This window comes from Cottoperca gobio, chromosome 1 (genome assembly GCF_900634415.1).
Source record: "Cottoperca gobio chromosome 1, fCotGob3.1, whole genome shotgun sequence".
Lineage (NCBI taxonomy): Eukaryota > Metazoa > Chordata > Actinopteri > Perciformes > Bovichtidae > Cottoperca > Cottoperca gobio.
In genome coordinates this window covers 8,226,813-8,248,631 of record NC_041355.1, presented here as the reverse complement: position 1 = coordinate 8,248,631, position 21,819 = coordinate 8,226,813, and the positions used below count along the sequence as shown (strand labels likewise).

General features: G+C 37.3%; 4 protein-coding genes and 1 non-coding gene across 6 annotated transcripts in view; 3 read left to right on the top strand and 2 right to left on the bottom strand.

Moving 5' to 3' along the window:
• The first annotated feature begins 88 nt into the window (after positions 1-88).
• On the top strand, positions 89-4,246 carry scpp1 (secretory calcium-binding phosphoprotein 1). Its single transcript, XM_029438978.1, has 10 exons — positions 89-511; positions 1,248-1,508; positions 1,799-1,853; positions 2,242-2,289; positions 2,581-2,634; positions 2,756-2,782; positions 2,913-2,960; positions 3,226-3,267; positions 3,377-3,436; positions 3,527-4,246. Exons 3-10 carry the CDS (start codon positions 1,800-1,802, stop codon positions 4,007-4,009), a joined length of 816 nt encoding a protein of 271 aa, XP_029294838.1. The 5' UTR covers positions 89-511; positions 1,248-1,508; position 1,799; the 3' UTR covers positions 4,010-4,246.
• Positions 4,247-5,395: 1,149 nt separating this feature from the next.
• On the top strand, positions 5,396-5,469 carry trnai-aau (transfer RNA isoleucine (anticodon AAU)). The gene has a single exon. It is a non-coding gene; the product is annotated as a tRNA-Ile (tRNA).
• A 1,019-nt stretch (positions 5,470-6,488) lies between these two features.
• On the bottom strand, positions 6,489-10,069 carry aptx (aprataxin). 2 transcript variants are annotated; one of them, XM_029430805.1, is made up of 7 exons: positions 9,837-10,068; positions 9,277-9,323; positions 8,885-9,166; positions 8,685-8,744; positions 8,369-8,595; positions 7,374-7,477; positions 6,489-7,257 (listed from the first exon to the last, which is right to left on the bottom strand). In XM_029430805.1, the coding sequence occupies exons 1-7, from the start codon at positions 9,964-9,966 to the stop codon at positions 7,103-7,105; spliced, it is 1,005 nt and encodes a 334-aa protein (XP_029286665.1). In that variant the 5' UTR covers positions 9,967-10,068; the 3' UTR covers positions 6,489-7,102. The 2 variants fall into 2 exon arrangements, with proteins under 2 accessions (XP_029286665.1, XP_029286676.1); XM_029430816.1 differs by lacking the exon at positions 9,277-9,323 and having other exon boundaries at positions 8,885-9,049; positions 9,837-10,069.
• On the top strand, positions 10,025-18,419 carry dnaja1 (DnaJ heat shock protein family (Hsp40) member A1). The gene is made up of 9 exons (XM_029430788.1): positions 10,025-10,156; positions 12,822-12,973; positions 13,364-13,553; positions 13,825-13,929; positions 14,193-14,420; positions 14,514-14,628; positions 15,003-15,118; positions 15,553-15,653; positions 16,056-18,419. The coding sequence occupies exons 2-9, from the start codon at positions 12,842-12,844 to the stop codon at positions 16,287-16,289; spliced, it is 1,221 nt and encodes a 406-aa protein (XP_029286648.1). The 5' UTR covers positions 10,025-10,156; positions 12,822-12,841; the 3' UTR covers positions 16,290-18,419.
• A 526-nt stretch (positions 18,420-18,945) lies between these two features.
• The window catches only part of LOC115007802 (WD40 repeat-containing protein SMU1-like), a 9,304-nt gene continuing 6,430 nt past the window's right edge, over positions 18,946-21,819 (bottom strand). Inside the window, exons 9-12 of the mRNA XM_029430779.1 lie at positions 21,609-21,735; positions 21,352-21,513; positions 20,826-20,978; positions 18,946-20,595 (exon numbers count right to left, since the gene is read on the bottom strand). Of these exons, the coding sequence (XP_029286639.1) occupies positions 20,497-20,595; positions 20,826-20,978; positions 21,352-21,513; positions 21,609-21,735 (541 nt within the window). The 3' untranslated portion in view covers positions 18,946-20,496. The remainder of the gene's footprint in view (positions 20,596-20,825; positions 20,979-21,351; positions 21,514-21,608; positions 21,736-21,819) is intronic.

Below are 21,819 nucleotides of genomic sequence, written 5' to 3'. Positions count from 1 at the left end.
CAATAATTATTTATACAACTTCCTGTTGCCTGCAGTCTCTTGTGTTTTGGATCCACTTACTCCACTCTTCATGTCAAAAAAGTACAATATTTCCCTCTGAAATATAGTGGGGTAGTAGCATAACATGGAAATAGTCAAGTGAAGTGCCTCAATGTTGTACTAAAGTACAGTACTTGAGTAAACGTACATTCCACCACTGCCTACAGCTGAGAGCCAGACACTTTATTCTGTCCTTGAAGTGCCAGTGTACTAACAAACTCTAATTGTCCCAGCTGCTGCTCATTAAACACCAGGGAGCCACACAAAGCTGCATCACAAGAGAATTGATAAGGTAGGCGCAACAGATTCCTGGCTGAGCGGGTCAATATATTATAAAAACCTAAGTAACCGTAGGGCAGACACATTCACTTACACAACAAGCATCAATCGTCCTCTCCTCACTCCTCCCTTTTCTAAAGTGGGACTTTACAACAGCTGGTAGCTGTGGTTTTTGGCAAACAGCTCCAAACTGGTGAGCATCCAGTCTAATTACATGTTTCTTTTGAAATCCAAAGTGAGGTTAAACAAGGAATTCTGTAATCATATTTTAGGCCTGACCATATATGGAAATCCAGGAAACAATTATGAGCCTCAAGGAGGAAATATAGAAGTCTTTTTTGGGCTTTCTACTGTACATGCCCTATTTCCAATAACATCATGTAACATTGAGGACAATGAGTTTACAAAACATGTTTTTGTTTTTTCAATAAAGTCTATCATTCATTTATCAGCCTTAATGTGGATGTATGGTTCAAGTTGAGTCTGAAGTTGTCACAAGGTTAAGCCTCCTTATAAGAAAGTACATTTTCTAAATGTGTTCTTATATTAAAGTATTTTGATTCTACCCTTGAGCAAGGCACTACTTCTCACCTGCTCTTTGTGATTAATTATTAGACAACAATAAAACATTATGTATGAAAAGAAATAAAACTATTGGTAGACCCGACAGTAAAAGTAAAGAAAAACATCCACTTCACCGGAAACAAGCATGACCCCATCTGGCCCTCCTTTCCTCTCTGAGTGGGTGAGTTTGTTTTCTCAACAGACCACAAACTCTATGGTTGAGTATGCTAAACTATATTTCACTGAAGACTTGAGAGGGGGTGGAGGACATGTAGTGACTGAATGAAATAACTGTGTGTACGTGTATTTGTGGTGTGTATATGCAACCATTATCGTGTCTGTGTGTGTTTGTTTTTTTTTTAAAGTTGGCTCTCCGGAAAAAATACACCTTCGCGTGTCCACAGTGGAGAAACATCCGGGAGGAAGTGATGCAATCGTTTGAATTACTTATATACAGTTGGAGTTTCCTACAACTTATCCACAGATCGAGCATTTACTGCCTCAACTGCCAGCTTTCTATACGTGGCTCAGAACGGACACTGGGTTCTCCTGTTTGCTTCTACACACACTGAACAAGGACCACTGACGACATTTCTCACACCAGCTCTGAATCTAACACACAAAAGGTAATTGATCATTTATTTACTATATATCTTGTATCTTTCTTGCTGGCTGTCTTAACACATGGTAACTGTTGCTGATGTTTTACTATTGGTTAACAATATTCCAAACTTCCATTGCTGTTAAGAGCCTTTAAGTTGTATTGTTAGTTCAACAAGTCCTGTTAACTTTTTCTTGATTTAGCGGTGCAAGAGCAAATACTGAGAGTTGCTCTTTACACTAACATGTTTTGATTTATTTTTGTTATTTTGTATTTTTATGTAATGTTTATGTAATGTTTGTATGTCTGTTACAGAATGAGGGGTACCGTAGTAATGTTTTGCCTGATTGGAGCAGTTTTTGCCAACCCAGTAAGTATGAAAATAATACAATTACTGTACGACAGGGTTTTAAATGTAAGCATTATGCAATTTAATGCACATTTTGCACATTTTCTAAAAATATCTGCTTGATTCTATTATGGATTTGCGAAATATGTTAATTGTTTATCATGTCAAATAAACTAGAAAGTAGAGTCTCCAACCTGAACAGTATCAGGATGTGAATTTTCTCGTTGACTCTTCTAGTTGCAACCATAACAGTGTAAGCGTATATGTAAGAATTGTCCACCACAAAGCCGCTCAGTAGTGTCAGAAGGATGTTAGAGGGTGTAAATACTTAATATGGATCCACGTTGATCTTGTGCACATCAAGAAACCATCACCATGTAAATTCTGACCTGTGATTTCTTTCCAACAGATTTTTTTCAATGTCGTTTTGGAATCAAATGAGCTTGACTCAAACTCGGTGAGTGCTTTCTGAAGTCAGTACTCCTATTAATATCACTTTTTACTCTTGGTGTTACAACGCAGGAATTTGACACTGTTTACACATAAATCATTCGACTGCAGGCAGTTTGTGCTTCTCTGACACAGTCGGCAGAAAACCTAACAATAGGTGCGGTTACTCGAAGACCTCAAGACGATTCCCATTTCAGACACCATTGTTTACTATACTGTATGCCGCAATAGTTTGAATGTGATGATTGTTTATGTTGCAGTATAATTAAATATATTGTATGTGCTTACTCTTTCCCAGACTGAGAGTGTGTCTGTTTCACAATCATCTGAAAATGACACCTCAGAGCTTCAGGTAATGCATACATTTACTCCAGCAGAGAGGAAATTATTACTTTCTGATGCAGACAGACTTTTGCATCACTTTTAATTGCTGAATCTCACCTAAATGAGTATGTATTTCTGTCTTTTTGCAGAGCTCTGAAGAAAGTAACTCTAGTCAAGTAAGTTATTTTGATGTGTCTATCTTCTGCATGACTCAAGAGGAAAACATTGAATCATTTCGATGTTATTGATCTAATGATGTTCTGTAAATATTTTTTAATTCATCATATCCAATCTGTGTCTTTTCAGAGTCAGAGCTCAGAGTCTGAATCATTAGAATCTACATCCGAGGACAAGGTGGGTTGTTTTATTCCTGTTTTTTTCTTCATTGTCTTCAGTAAGATAAACATCTTATTGATTAGTTCTTAACCTCAAATTCATCATATTTTAAGAGTTGTGAATCTCTAATAATAAAAATGAAGCTAATTGTAATGAAACAGAATTGTTTCCTTAGCCCAGTAAGCATTTTGTTAATAAAACAAAACAAATATTGTACTGCATTCTGCATTGTGGAAATAAAACGTATAATTTTGTAAAATGTTATTTTCTTTAACACAAACAGACTTCAGAGGAGAGTAACAGTGAATCAGATGAGGATAATGGGGTAAGACCAATTATATCAAGCATTTTGTCAAACCTAGCCAATTGTTAATATATAAGGCAGCATCATTCTGGACTCCTCTTTGCTCATGTTATTTACTGTATTTCCACAGATGGAGTTTATGACTGAAACCAGAGATGACAGCATGGCCAGCGAGGAGAACGTTCGAAAGGTGGGATAAACATTTTGGTTTTAAACTATGTCCTTCGTTAGCTGAGATTAAAGTTGAGTAACACTATACTCTGCTTATTCTCTCTATCAGAGTTGGGTTCAAGTGTTTGCAGACATCATCAAAGACCTGAGCGCAGAGGACAACAGCAGCACAGAGGTCAAGGGTCAATCGGACCACCTGACTGAGAAACAGCCCACTCTTACCTCCAACACAAACCTGCTGCTGGTGGAGAATCCCACCGACAGCAGTGACAGCACCAGCGACAGCGCAGAAACCGTTGAAATTATAACCGCCAGAAACAGCAGTGAGAGCTCCAGCAGTGAAAGCAGTGAAAGCAGCCAGACCAGTGAGGCCAGTGACAGCAGCAGTAATGCCAGCAAGAGCTCGGAGGAGAGTAATGCCAGTGACAGCGCCGAGCTGGAGCAAATCAAAACCCAAGACTGTGTGAATGGAACTCAGAGCTGCGAAAGTGAAGAGTATTTCTTCAAGGATATTGGAGACGATGCTCATTACTCGGTGGACAATCTGATGGTGCCAGATGAGGATGAAAGGGAGTTAAGTCTAAGGAGATGATGACATGCACTTGTGCAGCTTTATGTTTTCCCACTATGAACTACTGCACCATTAAATGACCTGCCTGAAGACTTCAGGATTATACATTTTAATCTTGCCCATGCTTCTGAATATTGATTTTGGCATTATGTTTCCTGCAGCTGATTGATTTATGTGTGTGTGATTATTGTTGTGATGATGATGTAGCCTAAGTATTTACTTTTGTGTTGATGATAATAAACATATAATATAACCATAGTATTGGGTGCATGTATGTTTTTGTATAATCATTCCGACAAAGGGCAATAGTGGAAAGTAACTTACATTTAATTAATTTAGGCCACTAGTTCCCAACCTAGGAGTCCTGACCCCCACTAGGGGTCACCAAAGCTTTACAGGGGGTTCGCAAGGCCTTCTTGATTTTAAGGGGTGAAAGACTAAAATAAAAATGTACTCTTGCCCTTTATTATAATAATAATAATAATAATAATAATATAATAATAATACTTTTCTAAAAACTCAAAGACGCTTGAGAGAGTGAGTCCAACAAAAAAGAAATACTAATAATATTATCTAAGGATTTCATTCATTTCTGTGATGAAAACTAAATAAAATTGTTTTTTAAGTTCTGGATTATTATTTAGCATATTAACTTTCAAAAATCATCTCCCAGGATAAGGGCACGGTGAAGACCTTAAACCAAGGTTGCTCTATTCACAGAGCCCTCCCTCTCTGCCTAACAGCACCATCCTGCATTAGAAAAGTATGCAGTTAAAACAACCAAAGAGCTGTGTGAACAATGGCCAGGGGGAAGAAAAACTCTGAATATATATATTTTTAAAAAAGAAGCCTATTAAGAATTTATGATTGTTAAAATTTAAATATTTAAAAATAAAATGCAGATCGAGAGACAGATAATTTTATCAAAAGTTTCTAAGAATAACAAGGAAACTCATCTCTGCTGCAATATTCATAGAAAATTATCTAAAATTCATCCAAATCGTTAATTTTATTGAATCTTCCTTCAGTTATTGTGTTCACCATTTGGGTTAATTGGACAGTTTATCAGTTGTTCTTGTCCTTGAATATAATAGGAAATATCCATAAAATATGTAATTAGTCAAGGGTTGTCAGTTTACTCAGGGGACCCTTTAGCCTCTTCCCCCACAATGGTGCGTGGGTAATAAACGGACCATCAAATGCTGACGTTACATTTTTGTAGCCTTCAATTAGCTAGCTAAGAAAAGCTATATTAGCCAGAATAGGCTTTTATTATTGAAGCTTACATATTGATTTGGGTCAGTGTGCCTTCAGTGTTAAATCAATGTCAATCCAGTAATCGCGTTGCTGTACCATAACAAGATTAAATTATGGACTATATACCTACCTTTTCGTGATAACACACATGGCCGGTTAGCTCAGTTGGTTAGAGCGTGGTGCTAATAACGCCAAGGTCGCGGGTTCGATCCCCGTACTGGCCACTGACAGTTTTTGCTACTGACCCTTTCATCTCGAAAAGTATCAATTATTAATCCTAATTCGACAATGTATCAGAATATAATTCTTTACACAGGAATAGAATGTAAAAACTCAAATCCTGGAGCTTTGTTTATGCAGCCCTGCCTATATAAAAACATACACTAGATGGTGACAAAGTCTACAATTCATGCTGCATTGTAGCTTTAAAACTCACCCTTACTGATGTTTCCACTTATTCTGGATGATTAGACCTCTGCTCATTACATATTGTAATTTAATGATAAAGGTTTAAATTGTCCCATTTTAACCAGTATACAAAACCTACCGGGGAGTGAGGGAGTTGTGAACACCCAACACACAAATCCTGAGAAGTCTAATATATATATTTATTGTCATTGTACAACAAGATTACTTTAGCAACTTCCTTATTGATGCTTCCTTAAACAAGGTAAAAATAAATAAATAATATAATAAAAGTAATAATAAGTATGTGGACTATGGGTGTATAGGGGCTACTCTTTTCCCTTCTTGTAGTATTTTTGCTTTTGCAGTAGTTGACTCAGCAAGCTTCAGTCATCATTAGGTAACAATTGTCTTAAGAAATAATATCAGACGCCATGGCACCTTTCTCAGGCACAAAACTGTCTTTTTCCAGACACTGGAACTACACTAAATGTCTTAAATTATCGTTGTTTTCATATCTTAACATGAGATCTGACAGCAAGACTTCATGCTCTTAAATAGCCATTGTTTGGTTAGGTGAATAACAGGATAAAATGGGTAATCTCAAAAGCTTTCCACTAAGCAATCACAGGCTTCCAGGCTGACATCATTTTCTTTATACATGTAAACAGGTGGTGTTAAAGCTTAATTTGAAACAAATTAGTGTATCTTTTTTTGCAGTAGTCTAGCTACAGGACAGAGCTTCTAAAACTCAAATAAACAATTATTACTATATACAAATATGTAAATTACATTGAACAAACACAGGTGTTGCACTATTAGCAAAGACATACAATCATTTTAAATTTAGAAAAATCAGTATTTAATTTTTGGAAAACATTTAATACAACATATTTAGACATGTGAAATGTGAAATGTGGGAACAATAGATGCAAGATGGGATTTCCAAGTCCAAAGATTTGGGGGGAAAAATGAAATCCAACATAAGTAACATGAATTTTCACAGTGGCCCTCTTCTTAAACATACAGCCAAAACAATCTCCACCAAGGAGGTTATGTTTTTTTTTGCATTTTGAGTTTGCTTGTCTGCTCGTCTGTTTGTCAGCAGGATTATGGAAACATCATCGGCCTGATTTTGATGACGCTTGGTGGAAGGGTGTAGCATGGGCCAAGGAAGAACCCATTAAATTTCAGAGAAGTTCCGAATCACAGGACGGATACACAAATTATTTTTCGCTTATGGAAACTGCCTCAGTGGAGGTCTGCGCTCTCCAAGTGCCCTTCTAGTTGAAAATGCAACAACAGCCACAACATTGTGTTCCAGCCACATAATAACATTTTTTATAAAAAACGTAAATCCGAACTAACTGGCAAAAATAATGCCCAATAAACTACAGTCCTATGTTGAACACATACACAGCTGAGTTGTGTATTCCCTTTGAGGTCACTTTCTCAGCTGGGAAGGTGAGACTTCAGGTGTTCCTTCAGAGCTGGTATAGTGGGAAACTCTTTACGACACACGTGACAGCGGAGAGGTAGTTTCAACAACTCGCTGCTTCCTTCTTTGACGGTGACTCTTCCATTTGTTTCAAGCATCTGAATGACATCTGCAGATAACAAAAAGGGTACAGAAAAACGTATTTGCAGTAATGGACACAATATACTGTTGTGGTACTCATAAAAAAACAAAACCACAACAACAAATAATGTGATTTGCTCTCACCGTGAGACTCCATGAAATAGTCAGTTGTGAATGAGTTCCAGTGCTTTTTGTTCTTTAAACAAGGAGAGTCGAAGTCTTGGCTGATCACATGCAGGTGTACCTGACTGTAAAAGAGAATATACACAAAATTAAATATGTGCTGATCCTCTTCCTCATGGGGTTGAATTTGCATTATAGGTACCACTGTTGGTTTTGCATTTAAAAAGGACCATACCAATGCATTTAATACGTTTTTAAATACCATATTCCAAAGATCTTTAGACTGATGTTAGACTTGTATGCACGTCATCATCCGAAAGCCTTCTGATTTCTGTGCAAAGTAAATGACCAAAGCAGGCTTACTATTTTTACACCATACCTTGTGGTATTTACTTTCAGTCTGCAATAAAAATGTCTGTATTTTATTTCTTTTTTCCAATCAATCCTTTAACTCTTAAAGTGTTAAGGGGCAGTAAAGTGTAAAGTTCAAAGTTGCTGCACACAACACAAACAGCGATGAAGAGGTGATCAGCTCTGAAATAAATCAAGTTTCTCAAATGTCCTCTAATGCTACAGTATGTGACTTACTGTGGCTGTACTGTGCAAAGCCGATTGAGGCAAGTGTACTTGTATTGCACATTTCCTACACAAAAACAATTTACTTGTGCTTTAAATCGATCAAAAGCAAGAAGGGGATAAACATTAAGATTACAGAAACCATTTAAAAAGGAAAAAAACTGAAAAAATAAATACTAGACAGGTAAAGACGTAAGTGCAAGATGGAATATGATGAATGCTTAAGGTTCATTACAATGCAGCAGTGAACATAAAGTGGACCTTTGAGCTTAAGATGATTTTGTTACATATAAACTGTACTGTGATAGCTTGAACTGAAATCAGTGGTTGATCATAAGTAAGGAAAATAAAATATGTCGTTAACCGATTTAAAACCCTATAGGAAATAGCTGGCAGTAGTGTAACATATTAATTAAATCCTGAAACACTTTATTACTTGCCTCATACTGGGAATGGCATGGTACCCTGTACGGAAGCGTAGCGAGCTAGCATCTGGGCACTGCTGAACCATCTGGTCAGCGACTTGCTGCATGTGTTTCACCAGGGCGCAGTGCTCCTCACGTAAGACCTTCAGGCTGGAAATGGTCTGCCACGGGAGGACCAGCCAGTGGTAGCGAGCTTTGGGGTATTTATCTTTGATCACTACTACTTTATCATCCTTGTACACCTAGAAAGAAGTAGACAGTCTTCTGAGCTGGGATCCAGATCAGACAGCACTCACAACTGTAAATTCCATTCCAAATTTCCAAAAGCTACCTGCATCTTTGAGTCTTGCATTGAAGTCTTCAGACCTTGGTTCCAATGTCCAAAACTTTCCTGCAAGAAATTTAAGGTGATATGTTTTGTATAACATACTCAGACCAGCTCTATAGAAAATCCATAGAAGAGAAAACCATGTGGACATCATAAAAATAATATTTTAAATATGTGCACACACACATTCTTCCTTCACTTACACTGCTTTTTGTGGCTTCTCCATGTTTGATTGACTCGGAGACCTTTTCTGTCTGTTTGGCTGCTTTCACACTCGGAGCCTCTCTGCAGCGCTCTTTGTCCTCTGAAGCCGGCTGGAGACGTCTTTTGGTCCTGGCGCCATGGTCCCCTATAGGATCCTCCTTGAACTGTACAGTATATGGGTAGAGCTGATTGACAATATGAAGCTGCTGTCCTGCCTTCATTTTGACCTCGCTGTCCTTACCCACCACCACAGAGTCTATGGAGGTTGGGTTCAAGCCCAGCTTTGGAACAAAGACAGGCGACAAGACACAGAGTGGGAAATTAAAAGTGGTAGATTACAAGTATTTAACCAAACTCAGCATAACAAGTGTTTTCAAGTCATGTTGCTTACCTGTTTAACTCTGACATAACCTTTGTTGCATTCTGCTTTCAATTCAACTGGTTGAAAAGGGATAACATTTGCACGGATTAAAGTTTGTTTTTTATACTTTAATGAGATTTTATATATATATATATATATATATATATATATATATATATATATATTTTAAAATTCTGTTTGATACACGGGCCTCGTCATATATATATATATATATATATATATATATATATATATATATATATATATATATATATATATATATATATATATACATACATATATATATATATATATATATATATATATATATATATACATATACATATACATATATATATATATATACATATATATATATATATATATATATATATATATATATATATATATACATACATATACATATACATATACATATATATATATATATATATATATATATATATATATATATATATATATATATATATATATATATATATATATATATATATGGCCTCGTTAGCTTATAGGTTGTAAGCTAACGAGGCCAGTGTATCCAACATAAAAGTATCTTTTTATTACGTTACCTTGCTGCCGAGAGCATTTTCTGTCTTTAATAGTCGTCTCTGGACCTCGACCCAGAACAACTGTCTGTAGGTGAGGCAGTCGAATGGGTTTATGATTGGCCTCCTCACTGATAAACCAGCAAATTGGCATTTTATCATTCCATGTACTTCTAAACAGAGTTACAAAACTGTGACAACCCACGCTTTGTTTTGGTGACTCGTTTCGTCGCAGGAAACTGACGTCACTGAGTGAGATTTTTGTAGAGGCGGGTTAGAAGCTTCTGGAAGAGTCTCCCTGTGAACTGAGGCTGTGAGGATTCAAACTACTTTCTTCATACAAGGTTGGGAAATATGAACTGTAACTAAATATGTTGTCTGTATCAGTGTCACATTGAATTATGTGGCTTATCGTTAGAAAATCAAGCGTACAGCTAGCGTGTTAGCATTAGCCAGGCTGTTAGTGGTTGGGCTAGGGCGATGCTGAAGTTAGCTTCAGATTCGTAGTTTCCGAATCGGCAGTTAAGGCGAAAGTAAAGGGAAATGTACAATCTGAGCGACCGGTCCTGTGTTGCTCTGCTTCTACGGTCGTGTCAACACATTTTATTATTTATTGTATTAGTGTAAATGCACAAAATGTTTCACTGCTTTTTAGACCAGGTCTCTTTTTTAATACAGGTAGATCACTGTGACTTGGTCATTTTAAAAGTAGCTCACAAGCCAAAAAACTGTGGGCACCCCTACTCTAAAACATAGTTACAGATTTGTGAAACCTTTTATTTTATTTATAAAAATGCTAAATAAAAATGTATTGTTATGACAATACATCAGTAACATTTGCTTTGTTTTAAAGAGTCTCTGGTTTCTCTGAAACAATCTAGTCCAGATATAACTAGTTTAATTGAAGTGTTTTTTGATCTGGACCTGGTCCAATGTGGTCTAGGTGTGAAAGAAAGCAGGGAAATCTCCCTCTTGTTTCTGCATTTTCATAAGTAGAACTAGACCATGGCTACATTTTTCTTTTTACTTTTAGTATGCATTGCAGCTGTTTAATGCAGTATACATACTACTTTGTCATAACATTGCACCTTGAACTCACTTGCTCATAAATCTGGCTTGCATAGTGCAAAATGTGACTGGATGCTACTGATCCTGTTATTTCAGGCATACTGCATTTAATATACTATTTATTGGGACATACAAAATATTTTTTTCTGGCATACTATTACAAAATAATCTGTTGATTAATTTAAAAAAGCCTGGTGCTCTTCCTGGGGGGCTTGGATCACACTAGCTGCAACGCCAAATCTGGCCATGTGGCTAAACCAAAGCAATTGCCACATCAACACTTCCTGCACCCTTGTTAGCACCACACTCCTCTTCAAACGTGGTCTTCATTTTGATCTCAAATGCACACCTGTAAAGATTTGTGAGGCCAACTTGGGCCATCTTTGAACTCAATCTTCATTTCGATCTCAACTAGTCATCTGTAAAGTTTCGTAACTGCATCCTGCACCGTTGCAGCACTTTCTCAGTGACACAATCTGTCCACAGAGACACAGACAGAAATATAAACACCTGGCAAAGTACTTAATACCTTAGTACTTAGTACTGCTACAGTAGGTGCCTCCAGGGCCACATTCTGCCATCACGAGACACAGACTCACAAGCTGAAGGCTATACAAGTGTAATAAAGGTTTAACTAATCTAAAAGTGGGTTTCAGACTGCTTCAAGGCTTTACATAAAACGTCTAACATACTTTCACATCATGTAATTGGTGCAAACAACGGTCGCTCAGCTGTAAATGAGGTTTCCCTTAACTTTCCCCTTAACTGCTGAATCGGAAGCTGCGAACTGGAAGCTAACTTCAGCGCGCCGTGGTGGAGCTAGGGTAACGCTAGCTAAAGTACGTATGGCCTGATAGAAATGAAACCTTGCCTCTGTCTTCATCATGAGCAGGGTAACAGGTAGTTATTAATATTTTAGCATCAATTAGTACTCGTGTCAACCACAAACAAACCTGTGGTGCTCATATAGTTCGTGTTTGATAACCTCTGCCTCCCTGATTTGAGGAAACCTTTAACACCACAGCAATTGACGTGTAAAAACTAAATTAGCTTTTTATTTGAACATCTTTGTGTGTGTTTTTCCCCCCACTGTCTACCGTGTGATCGTTACATTTCATGTCAGGCTTATGGTCCAAATATAAAGCAAGACAAAAATCTAATCTTTAATGACATCAACCATCATCCATATTACATGATGCAACTGTTAATCCACATCACAACACATTTACAGCACACATTTTCAAAATGGAAAGAGAAACTGCACCTTTGGACGGATTCAATAAGGATCTAAATAATAAGCATGTTATTGGGACACAGTAGGTGTTTAAGAGATGTGTTGATTCATCTTAGTGGTCGTTTTAAAGAGATATTTTGTCCTCCCCTTTAGATTAAAGAGGCTAAATTAGGGAATATTAGAATTGCTATACAATTCAGCAGCGTGAAACACGTAAAGCTACAGCCTAAATCAATTACAATAAAGTTAAAAGGCTCTTCTCAAAAACAATATCTACTTTAACATTACAACAGCATAACGGCCTCTCTCACAGTTCAGCCACATGATGATGATCTTTGTATGTTTTAAAGGACTCTCTTTATTCCTGTCACAGTGACATGGTGCCGATTCTTACTTTCTTACCATGTTATTTAGCTTAAAGATTCAATATTGGTACATTACAGGTCATTTTGCAGATGCTCTTATCCAAAACGACTTACAGGGAACTAACTACAGGGACAGTCTCCCTGGAGCAACTCAGGGTTAAGTGCCTTGCTCAGGGGCACAATGGTGGCAGCCCTGGTATTGAACTCACAACCATCTGATGTTGTATTTGGAAGCTGTACCACTAGGCCATCACCACCCGCTCGACACTTGTGGTAGATTTTGGAGGTGTTTTAAGAGCTAAACTTGACTTGCATATTTATACTTTCTTTTACTTTTCCAAGGTTATCCGTCAAAGACAAACATGGTGAAGGAAACGGGCTTCTATGACACATTGGGTGTGAAACCTAATGCGACTCCCGACGAACTGAAAAGGGCGTATCGCAAACTAGCTTTGAAATATCACCCGGACAAAAATCCCACGGAAGGAGACAAGGTAAAAAACCTTTTAATGTGCTCAGAAACATTTTCAGCTCTATTTAAATTGTATGTATGTCATTTTCATTGCATAGAAATGGCAATATTTGTACTGAAAATACAGCTTTAATGTAGTGTCAAACATATCGGGTTGTTGGATATTAATAAATTAAATGATTTAATTGGTCAGACTAAACGGTGTATGTGCCGTTTTTGTCAAATGTAATTGTGCCATTTGTCGAGGCCATATAAAAGTAATATTTGAAGAGCTCAGCTCCGTCATAATCAGACCTCAGTTATTATTTTTTGCACATAATGTCAAAGAGTTTTATACCCTTTTTTTAAGCAGCTGTATATTACCAGAAAAGGTTTTTTGGAAAGAAATGTTTTTGTTTCTTTTGCGTTGTAGTTCAAGCAGATCTCACAGGCATACGAGGTTTTGTCAGATGCCAAGAAGAGAGAGGTTTATGACCGTGGAGGCGAAAAGGCTATAAAAGAAGGAGGGACTGGTGGAGGTGGTGGTGGGAGCTTTGCATCGCCAATGGACATCTTTGACTTGTTTTTTGGTGGAGGTAGTCGGATGCACCGAGAGCGAAAAGGTACGAAAATATTCAAGAAATAATCACTAAACTGAGATTATGTGTGGAGTTTGTTAAATGTCTGTATTTCTGTTTTGAATTGTTTAAGTTACAATTGAGTTTTATATAAAGCGACACGATGCATATGCTGAGTCGGAGCCAGTTCTATTGAAGAGAATAAAGTTGCAGTATTGATAAACTCATACAAGGAGTGTGTTGATTAAATCTTATCAATCGCCAACTTTATTCCAAGACACCGTTTTGCTCAAATCTGTGATTTGTCTCGCCCCAGGGAAGAACATTGTTCATCAGATTTCAGTGACGCTGGAAGATCTTTATAATGGAGGTACAAGAAAACTTGCTCTCCAGAAGAACACTATTTGTGAGAGATGTGAAGGTAAGTCTTTTGCTATGCCAGTTACTTTTTATGTGCTCTTGTTAGTGTCCGTCACTGGACTTGTTAAGTAATCCAAGCAGGCTTTTCAGCACACGCAGGTCATGAAAAGGCTCTTTGTCCAATAACAAAACGCATCAGTCTTATAAATGTAATCCAGTCCGAACTCACCAGGTCACCACAGTTTATATTACATGGCAAACCTAAAACAACAATAGTTTTCATCTTTCTTATCCTGTGTGGTGACAGTTTCTTTTTCTTGGCAGGTCGTGGGAGTCGGAAAGGAGCTGCACAGATGTGCATGTCTTGCCACGGCACAGGCATGCAGGTCCGCATGCACCAACTATTACCAGGTATGGTGCAGCAAGTGTCCACAGTGTGCCACAACTGTCAGGGCCAAGGACAGAGAATCAGCCACAAGGATCGCTGCAAAGCATGCGTGGGTCGAAAGATCCTGCGCCAGAAGAAGGTTTTGGAGGTCCATATTGACAAAGGTGAGAGTGAAGGCAGAGTTTTTATCTAAATGCATCTAAGACTGGAAGAAGAGCGAACCAGAAAAACAAATGCTGCTCACTTAACTTCCACAGGAATGAGAGATGGCCAGAAGATCGTTTTCCATGGAGAGGGAGACCAGGAGCCCGGAATCGAGCCGGGGGACATCATCATTGTCTTGGACCAGCGAGAACATTCACGCTTCACCAGGTAAGATTTTCTGTTATCAAGTGTCTTTTTTGTTTCTGATGTAATCTGTGCTGGCAGATGTAGTTATTATATGATTGTTGTATAGACGATAATTACAGCATGTATGGGGAATATATAGCCAGTTATTGAATACTAAAGTGGTACATGACTAAGTAGAAGCAACAAGTCTGGTCACCAGGTTATTACTCAAAGGCCTATTTGACTTTGCTCCCTGTCTGATGAATTTAAACTAAAACAATTACCTTATTATTAAATCTACATGTGCTTCATAGCAACAAACTCTAGCTTTTTTTTAACCCCCAGTCCACCCACTAAAATCACCTCTGCTTCTTTTTCCTTTATTTTATTTTTTCAACTTTTCTTGCCGTCATCAGGAAAGGAGAAGACCTGATCATATCAATTGAGTTACAGCTGGTTGAGGCTTTGTGTGGCTTCAAGAAGCCTGTTCAGACACTGGACAACAGAACTCTCCTCATCACCTCGCACCCAGGTGAGCCAAGACATTAGATGCACAGCTACCCTTACTGAATGGCATGATGTTTGAGGGGGTCGCTATGAGACGTTACCCGTGTCAGAAAGGGAAAAGAAACATCTGTCGTGCTGGGAAACCTAACCATTTTAGAGTGGGGTCTGGTGTGTTATGACAACAGGATACATCCAATGCCTCTTTTTCCCCAGGACAGTTCATATAAATGTGTATTTGTGATAAACATTATCACCAGTTTACTGTGAAACCTATAAAAAAAATACTCTTGTTCTTACTTATTTATTTTAAACGACAATAAATAATGATGGCCCTCTGCGTTCATGTATTAGCAAGGTTATTTCAGATGAGTAAAATATAGTTTTTATGTTTTCAGTTTTTCATGAGTAAGGTGACCCTTTCTTCTTCTTCTTCTTCTTCTTCTTCTTCTTTTATCACAGGGGAATTAATCAAGCCTGGAGACACGAAGTGCATCTTGAATGAAGGGATGCCCATGTATCGCAGACCGTTTGAGAAGGGGCGCCTTATTATTAACTTCACGGTAAGAAGTGTTATATTTATATTTACCTTTTTTACCTATTTTCTTCTTTTACCCTTTTTACTTATCAGTTAAATGTTTGTCCAACGCGTGCTTTTCTTCCTGTAAAAGAAAATAAACGTACTTCAGCCTCCATAAGAGGTTTTCTCAAAAGAACTCCTGACAATGTCCGGAGAATCAGGTCCACACATTATCCAGAGTTTCCCTTTCACCCGTGTATCACGCAACGAAACGTACGCACCATATCAACCTCCACCTTGCACTTAAGCCTTATTCTCTGTCTTTGTAAGATCAATCGTGTTTGACGATGATCCATCCCACATGTCTGCGTTAGGCTTTGTCGTGACGAGGCGGAGCAGTTGCACGTTTGTTGTAATCAACTTGTTTATGCTTGTGTCCCTTCAGGTGGTGTTTCCACAAGCCAACTTCCTTTCCAAGGACAAGCTAAAGGATCTGGAGCGCTACTTCCCTGAAAAGCTGGATGCCGAGCAGCCAGACAGTATGGACGACGACCTCTACATCTACGCCGACCTGGAGGACTGTGACCTTGAGAACAGAAAAAGAAACAACCAACAGTACTACTACATGGATGAAGACGACTATGCCAGCACTGGTGGTGTTCAGTGCCAGACGTCTTAAATAACGACTGGCATGTTCTTATTCCAGAAGCCCGACCCTCATCATCTCTAAAGCAAAGCACCTTTTTTTTTGTTGGAGTTTTTGTGCACTTTTTATTTAATTACTTCTCTTAAAGTCGTAACTGTTGAAGTTAATCTGAATTCTGTCAATCTGAATCAGAAAACAGTGTCCCAACACCCTCTTAATATATTGTTCTAATACTTTTTGGATGGAGTAGAGTATCCTATGTTTCCAGGATTAAACTTGGAACCGGGTGAATGGGATTCCTCTTCATCTCTGGGACCTTTTTTGTTTTTTCAATCACACTGTGATTAGAGACGAGGGGTATTACAGAGGCTTCAGAAAAAACCGTTGTCTGAACAAAGACTGCCTGCTTTTTATGCATTTACACTAAAACGGATGCCAATATTAATATGAAAATAACTTTTTTTTATAGTGTTACTAGATCAGTTGTTGTGAACCAATTGTTGATGACTTGTTCAATCCTGTTGTGTGTGTGTGTGTGTGTGTGTGTGTGTACAGACCCAGTCCTCAGATGATGGTTGGGGGGGGGGGGGGGGGGGTTGTGCATTGAGACTGAGTTGAAACATTCATGCTGTTTTACCCTTTAAAGGGCTATTTTCTAGACATTCGTTAACAATCCTGAAATTGTGGCAAGAAGATGCGAGTTGGGAGTAAAGGTCATGATGATTTCATGCATGGAAGTATTTAGGTTCATGCCACTAATGTAGACTATTCCAATTTATATTTAAGTTTAGTTTAATATTTTAATATTTGAGCTGCAAAGAGTTGTCTTTGGTAATGCCACACGTTTGTTTGTTTGTTTGTTTGTTTGTTTTGGAAACCTTGAGTGGAAAGTAGAACATCTTGTGCGTATAAACAATACAGTTTGAAATGAGCCAAATATGACTGCATATTAATGTCAGGGGTAGGTATTAAGAAACAGAAGGTCAAAGATAAGTAAGAAGTCTCTTCATTTAGAAAACAAACGTCACAGATCAGAGGGGTTTCCAAGAAGCAGTTGATCTGGATAACTTAACTCAAACATTCATGTTTAAGATTGTATGTGGTTTCGGGCTTTTAATTGGCAAAAAGTTATCTCCGATAACTTGTTAAAACGTCTTCTTATAACCGCTCCCTAATGCTTCGATGGCGAGTGTCGATGTACAAAACTAGATTGAGAGAAGGGATTAATGTTAAATAGTTATTTTAAAGATCGAATGTTCTTGAGATTATTTCATGTCATTTTAAAATCATTAAAAAATGAATTCAAACCCAAATCTGGAATTTAAATTAGACATTTTAATCAAAGTATGTTGTCCCACAAGAAGTGTCTTTTTGTTTTTTGTTTTTTTTCATAATTCTAGTCCTAATTGTAAATGCCAAATGTGTCGTCGGGAGGTTATGGAGGGACTAAAAGTCTTGAAGTGTCTGTTTTGAAAGCCTTATCATAACTTAACTTGAAGCTACTTGATAATGTAGGTTTTTTTCTTTTTTCAGTGATGACTTTGCCTTTGGATATTGTAAAACACAACTATGCTTATCAGAAGGGAGATTCCTTAAATTGTTGAAACCGATGCAAATTAATGAGAACACCCAATGTCAGGACAACTTGAATCAAATAGGTGTTTTCAAGTTCTTAAGTATGTGTGTGTGTTAGGACCAACGATCAAGTTGTTTATGTTCATGTTTTCTAATTAAATGCAGTTTGATGGTCTCTCTAAATTGTGGAATTACTTTGTGTGAGTGATATTTACTTTTCAAGCTTTTGCTGTAACCGTGTCCCGATGAGGGTTTTTGAAGCAAAAACAAAAGCTACCTTTTTTGTTACCCGTCTGCATTTCATAGTTAAACTGCATTTTATTTTGTACAAAGATCATTTTAATTTTCTTATGGTTACATTATTTGATTATATGATTTGTTAATCTTTTTTTTTTAAAGCAAAACTACCAAATGTAACCCTGGTTCCAGACTCTAAATGTGAATATTTACTGGATTTCTTAGTGACAGTAAACGGAATATCTTTTGATTTTGGACTGTTAGTTGGACAAAACAACAATTTGAAAATGTCACTTTGCCTAAAGTTAAAATTATTCTAATTGATCGTTTTCCAATAAAGAGACGAGCATATTTTTTTTGTTTCAAATGTAATTCTTACTTCTTTTTTTTATCTGGCTTTATCCAACATGTGTTTTGTTATTTGGGGAACAAATCTGATACTTCAGTGAGAGTTTCTTTAAATAATGGCACACAAACACTGGCAACTGTAAAGGGTTTTAGAGTTTTATTGATAATCATGTTTGTCATGACTGGCAGTATTATATACAACAATGAAAATACAAAATAGAGTGTAATGAATAAACATTATTTTTGCAATAATTATATATGGATGATAGTACAGAGACAGCTGAAGTACTGTAGTACAAATAATAAATACTGGCAGTAGCTCTGTTTCTTGCAGGCAAACTAATGCACAGGAACACTGATTACACTCAGTGCAGTAAACTAACAATAATGACCACATTAAATATATTTATTATACACACAGGATACTGAATGTGTCACTGGAGCTCCATTGAGGTTTATCATTTGTCATCATGCATATCTGAGGTAGCATGCAGGGAACACAGAAGACACAAAAAATAATTCAATCTGAATCAAAGTTACAAAAGTATTATAAACCAAAGCTGACACATCACATACCTGATGTTGTTTGTTTATGCCCAAACAAGAGGCGTTTTTTTATTATAAATATTTCCACAACAGTTCACCATCATGCATTTTCATTCATCTAATAAAGACAGAAGATATGAAAATAGGGATTCAAACTGCACTGGTGAAGTTGGATTCATGAGGAAGTGTGTGTGTGTGTGTGTGTGTGTGTGTGTGTGTGTGTGTGTGTACAGTATTGTTAACTTTTTTAAAGCAAAGACCTTACAGATTAATCAACCAATAAATAAAACAAATTTGAAAAATAATGTATAAATAATTGTCAAATATATGTATTAAAAATATATTAATTAAGACTCATTTAGAGTTTATAAATTATTGTAACAATATACTTAAAGGATACTTAAGTGATATTCTATATGTTTCTTTTTGTCAAATGAAAAGAACAAAACCAAAACTGAATTGCCCCCACGTGCGCCTGCGGATCCAAAGCCATAGACTTCCATTTTTATCCAAAAAACTATAAAAAAAACAAATCAGTGAGCCACAATGTTCCACTAGTCGACCTGTTCATTTATTACCATGAACATGGGTACTGTAGTTTATTTAGAGGGCATCCCCATGCACCGTTCTTCTGCTGTAAATACTCATAGAGCACCAAGTGTGTATTCATCTGCAGCTGAAACTAGTCCCAAACAAATGCATTCTTTACTCATGTTTGTTACAACATTTGTTAAAAAATATATATACATTTAGCTTTTTTTAAATAAATGAAGCTCTTTGTTTGTGACCTGCTTTTTAAGATTGACATCTTCAGTAGGAACCAAAGGACTTGGCCTGAGATCCACAGACATGGTGGATAATATGGAATATATTGTTGGTTGTGGTCTTTTCATGGGATTCATTGACAATATGAAAATAAAGAATATCGAAGGCCTTATCCTTTAATTTTTAAAAAGAGATTAAAAAGATTGTTTCCGTAATTTGCTTTTTCATTTGCTAACTGTATTATTTTGCCACTTTCCCCATTATGTAGCAAAATCTTTCTAATCCACCATCAGACATAACAAACTCTCTCATTGGCTGTCAATAATTGGCAGAAAATGCGGAGTTCATGTTTTGACCTTGGAAACAGCAGCTTCAGAAAACAACTTCACCACAAGGTCCATTTAGTAGCTGTTGTGGTGCTTTCAGTCATATCACATGATATTCATCACCAGAAGGAGTTTGCCCATTTGTCAAGGAATCTTCTAAACTGTTGTTTTCCGAAGTAAAACAATTATAATTTGGAACCTCAACTTTTGTGCCAACATTGACAAGAAGAAGTTAAAGTGCAGAAATGTTAACATCTGCAGTTCCATTACAACTAGAAATCCTTCTGATATGACCTGAAAGCTCCAGACCAGCTATTTAATGGACCTTGTGATGAATTTGTTTTATTAGACCATCTTTTTGATTTAATAGAAAATGAGTAAATTGCTGTATAACCCCGTGTAAGGCTCTCTGGGTCTTCCATATCACGTTTGCAGGAGACAGTTTAAGGTTTCCAAAGCCTTAGGAGGCCATCCTCACTGTATGTGGCAATCAGATTCTCATGTGGATGGTGAGCGATGCCAATTACGTCTTTCTCGTGAACCTGTGGGTGCAGAGGAACACAGATCATCAGATGTTCTCTATTTCCCCTGTCAGCCTCATTGTTACTTTGTTAGCCCCCTATAGGACTGCAACACAGCAGCAGTGACATATTCAGAGTATCAAGTGAGACAAAAAAATAACTAGATTAAAAAAAGAATCGGCAGCCCAGTGTGGATGCACTGCCTCCTCTCACAGACTTTGGTAATGAGTGAATATATCAGCAGAGCTTACTGTCAGAGTTTTCTGCAGCCTCCCAGTCGTATAGTTGAAGCAGTACAGCACTAAGTCCTCTCCCACACAGTAAATCCACTCCCCTCGGGGTGACAGGGTGCAGCACACAAAGTCGGCCCTTTCCTTTCTATCAGAGCTGAAGGTCTTCATAGTCTGAGGAGAATGAGGCGAAGACATTCAGCTTCTACAAAGACGTTCACACCGTGTGGGTATAAGCATAACTAAAAAAAAACGCCTACAAAGTAAGTACAATGAACAATGGAAGTTTTTCAGGAAGTGCATTCACTTTACATTAACCATGCTCGTGACCTGTCATTCTGTTTCACCACTTTGGTCCAGACTGAAATATCTCAACAGCTATTGGATGGATTGACACAACATTTTGTAGAGACAATCATAAACCCCAGAGAATTATTCCCACAGACTTCTAGTTTTGTAAATACAGTCAATCAAGAACCTCTTGTTCATTAGATTTGAATATGGATCGTGTACAGATTATTACAGTATATTAAAAAAAAGTTCTCACCTGACCGTGCATGCTCATGATGACCACCGTGTTGGAGTGGTTACAAATGACAAAGTGCTCTGGATTTTGGGGTAGAGGAATCACGTTGTTGACGGGGACTTCTGATGTCCGGGACAGATTTTTGTAAGTGTGGATGCATTCGCAGGATTTTGTATTCCATATCTAAAATATGCACATAAATATCAAATAAATCCACTCTCCCAGCCACATAATAATACCAATGCAGCACAGACATGAATATAATTTGCTCCTTGTACCTTAACTGTGCCATCAGATGAGGCGCTGATGATGTGAAATCCATCTTGAGTGAAAGAGGCATCATTTACGAACGATGAATGGCCATTTAACTCCTTTAGTGTCTTGCCTGACCTCAGCTCATGTATTCTGAAAATGAAAAATTGACTGATATCAAAGCTGTTCAAAATGGCTAAATCAACTAAAACAGCAGCTGACTCATTAACAAATCAA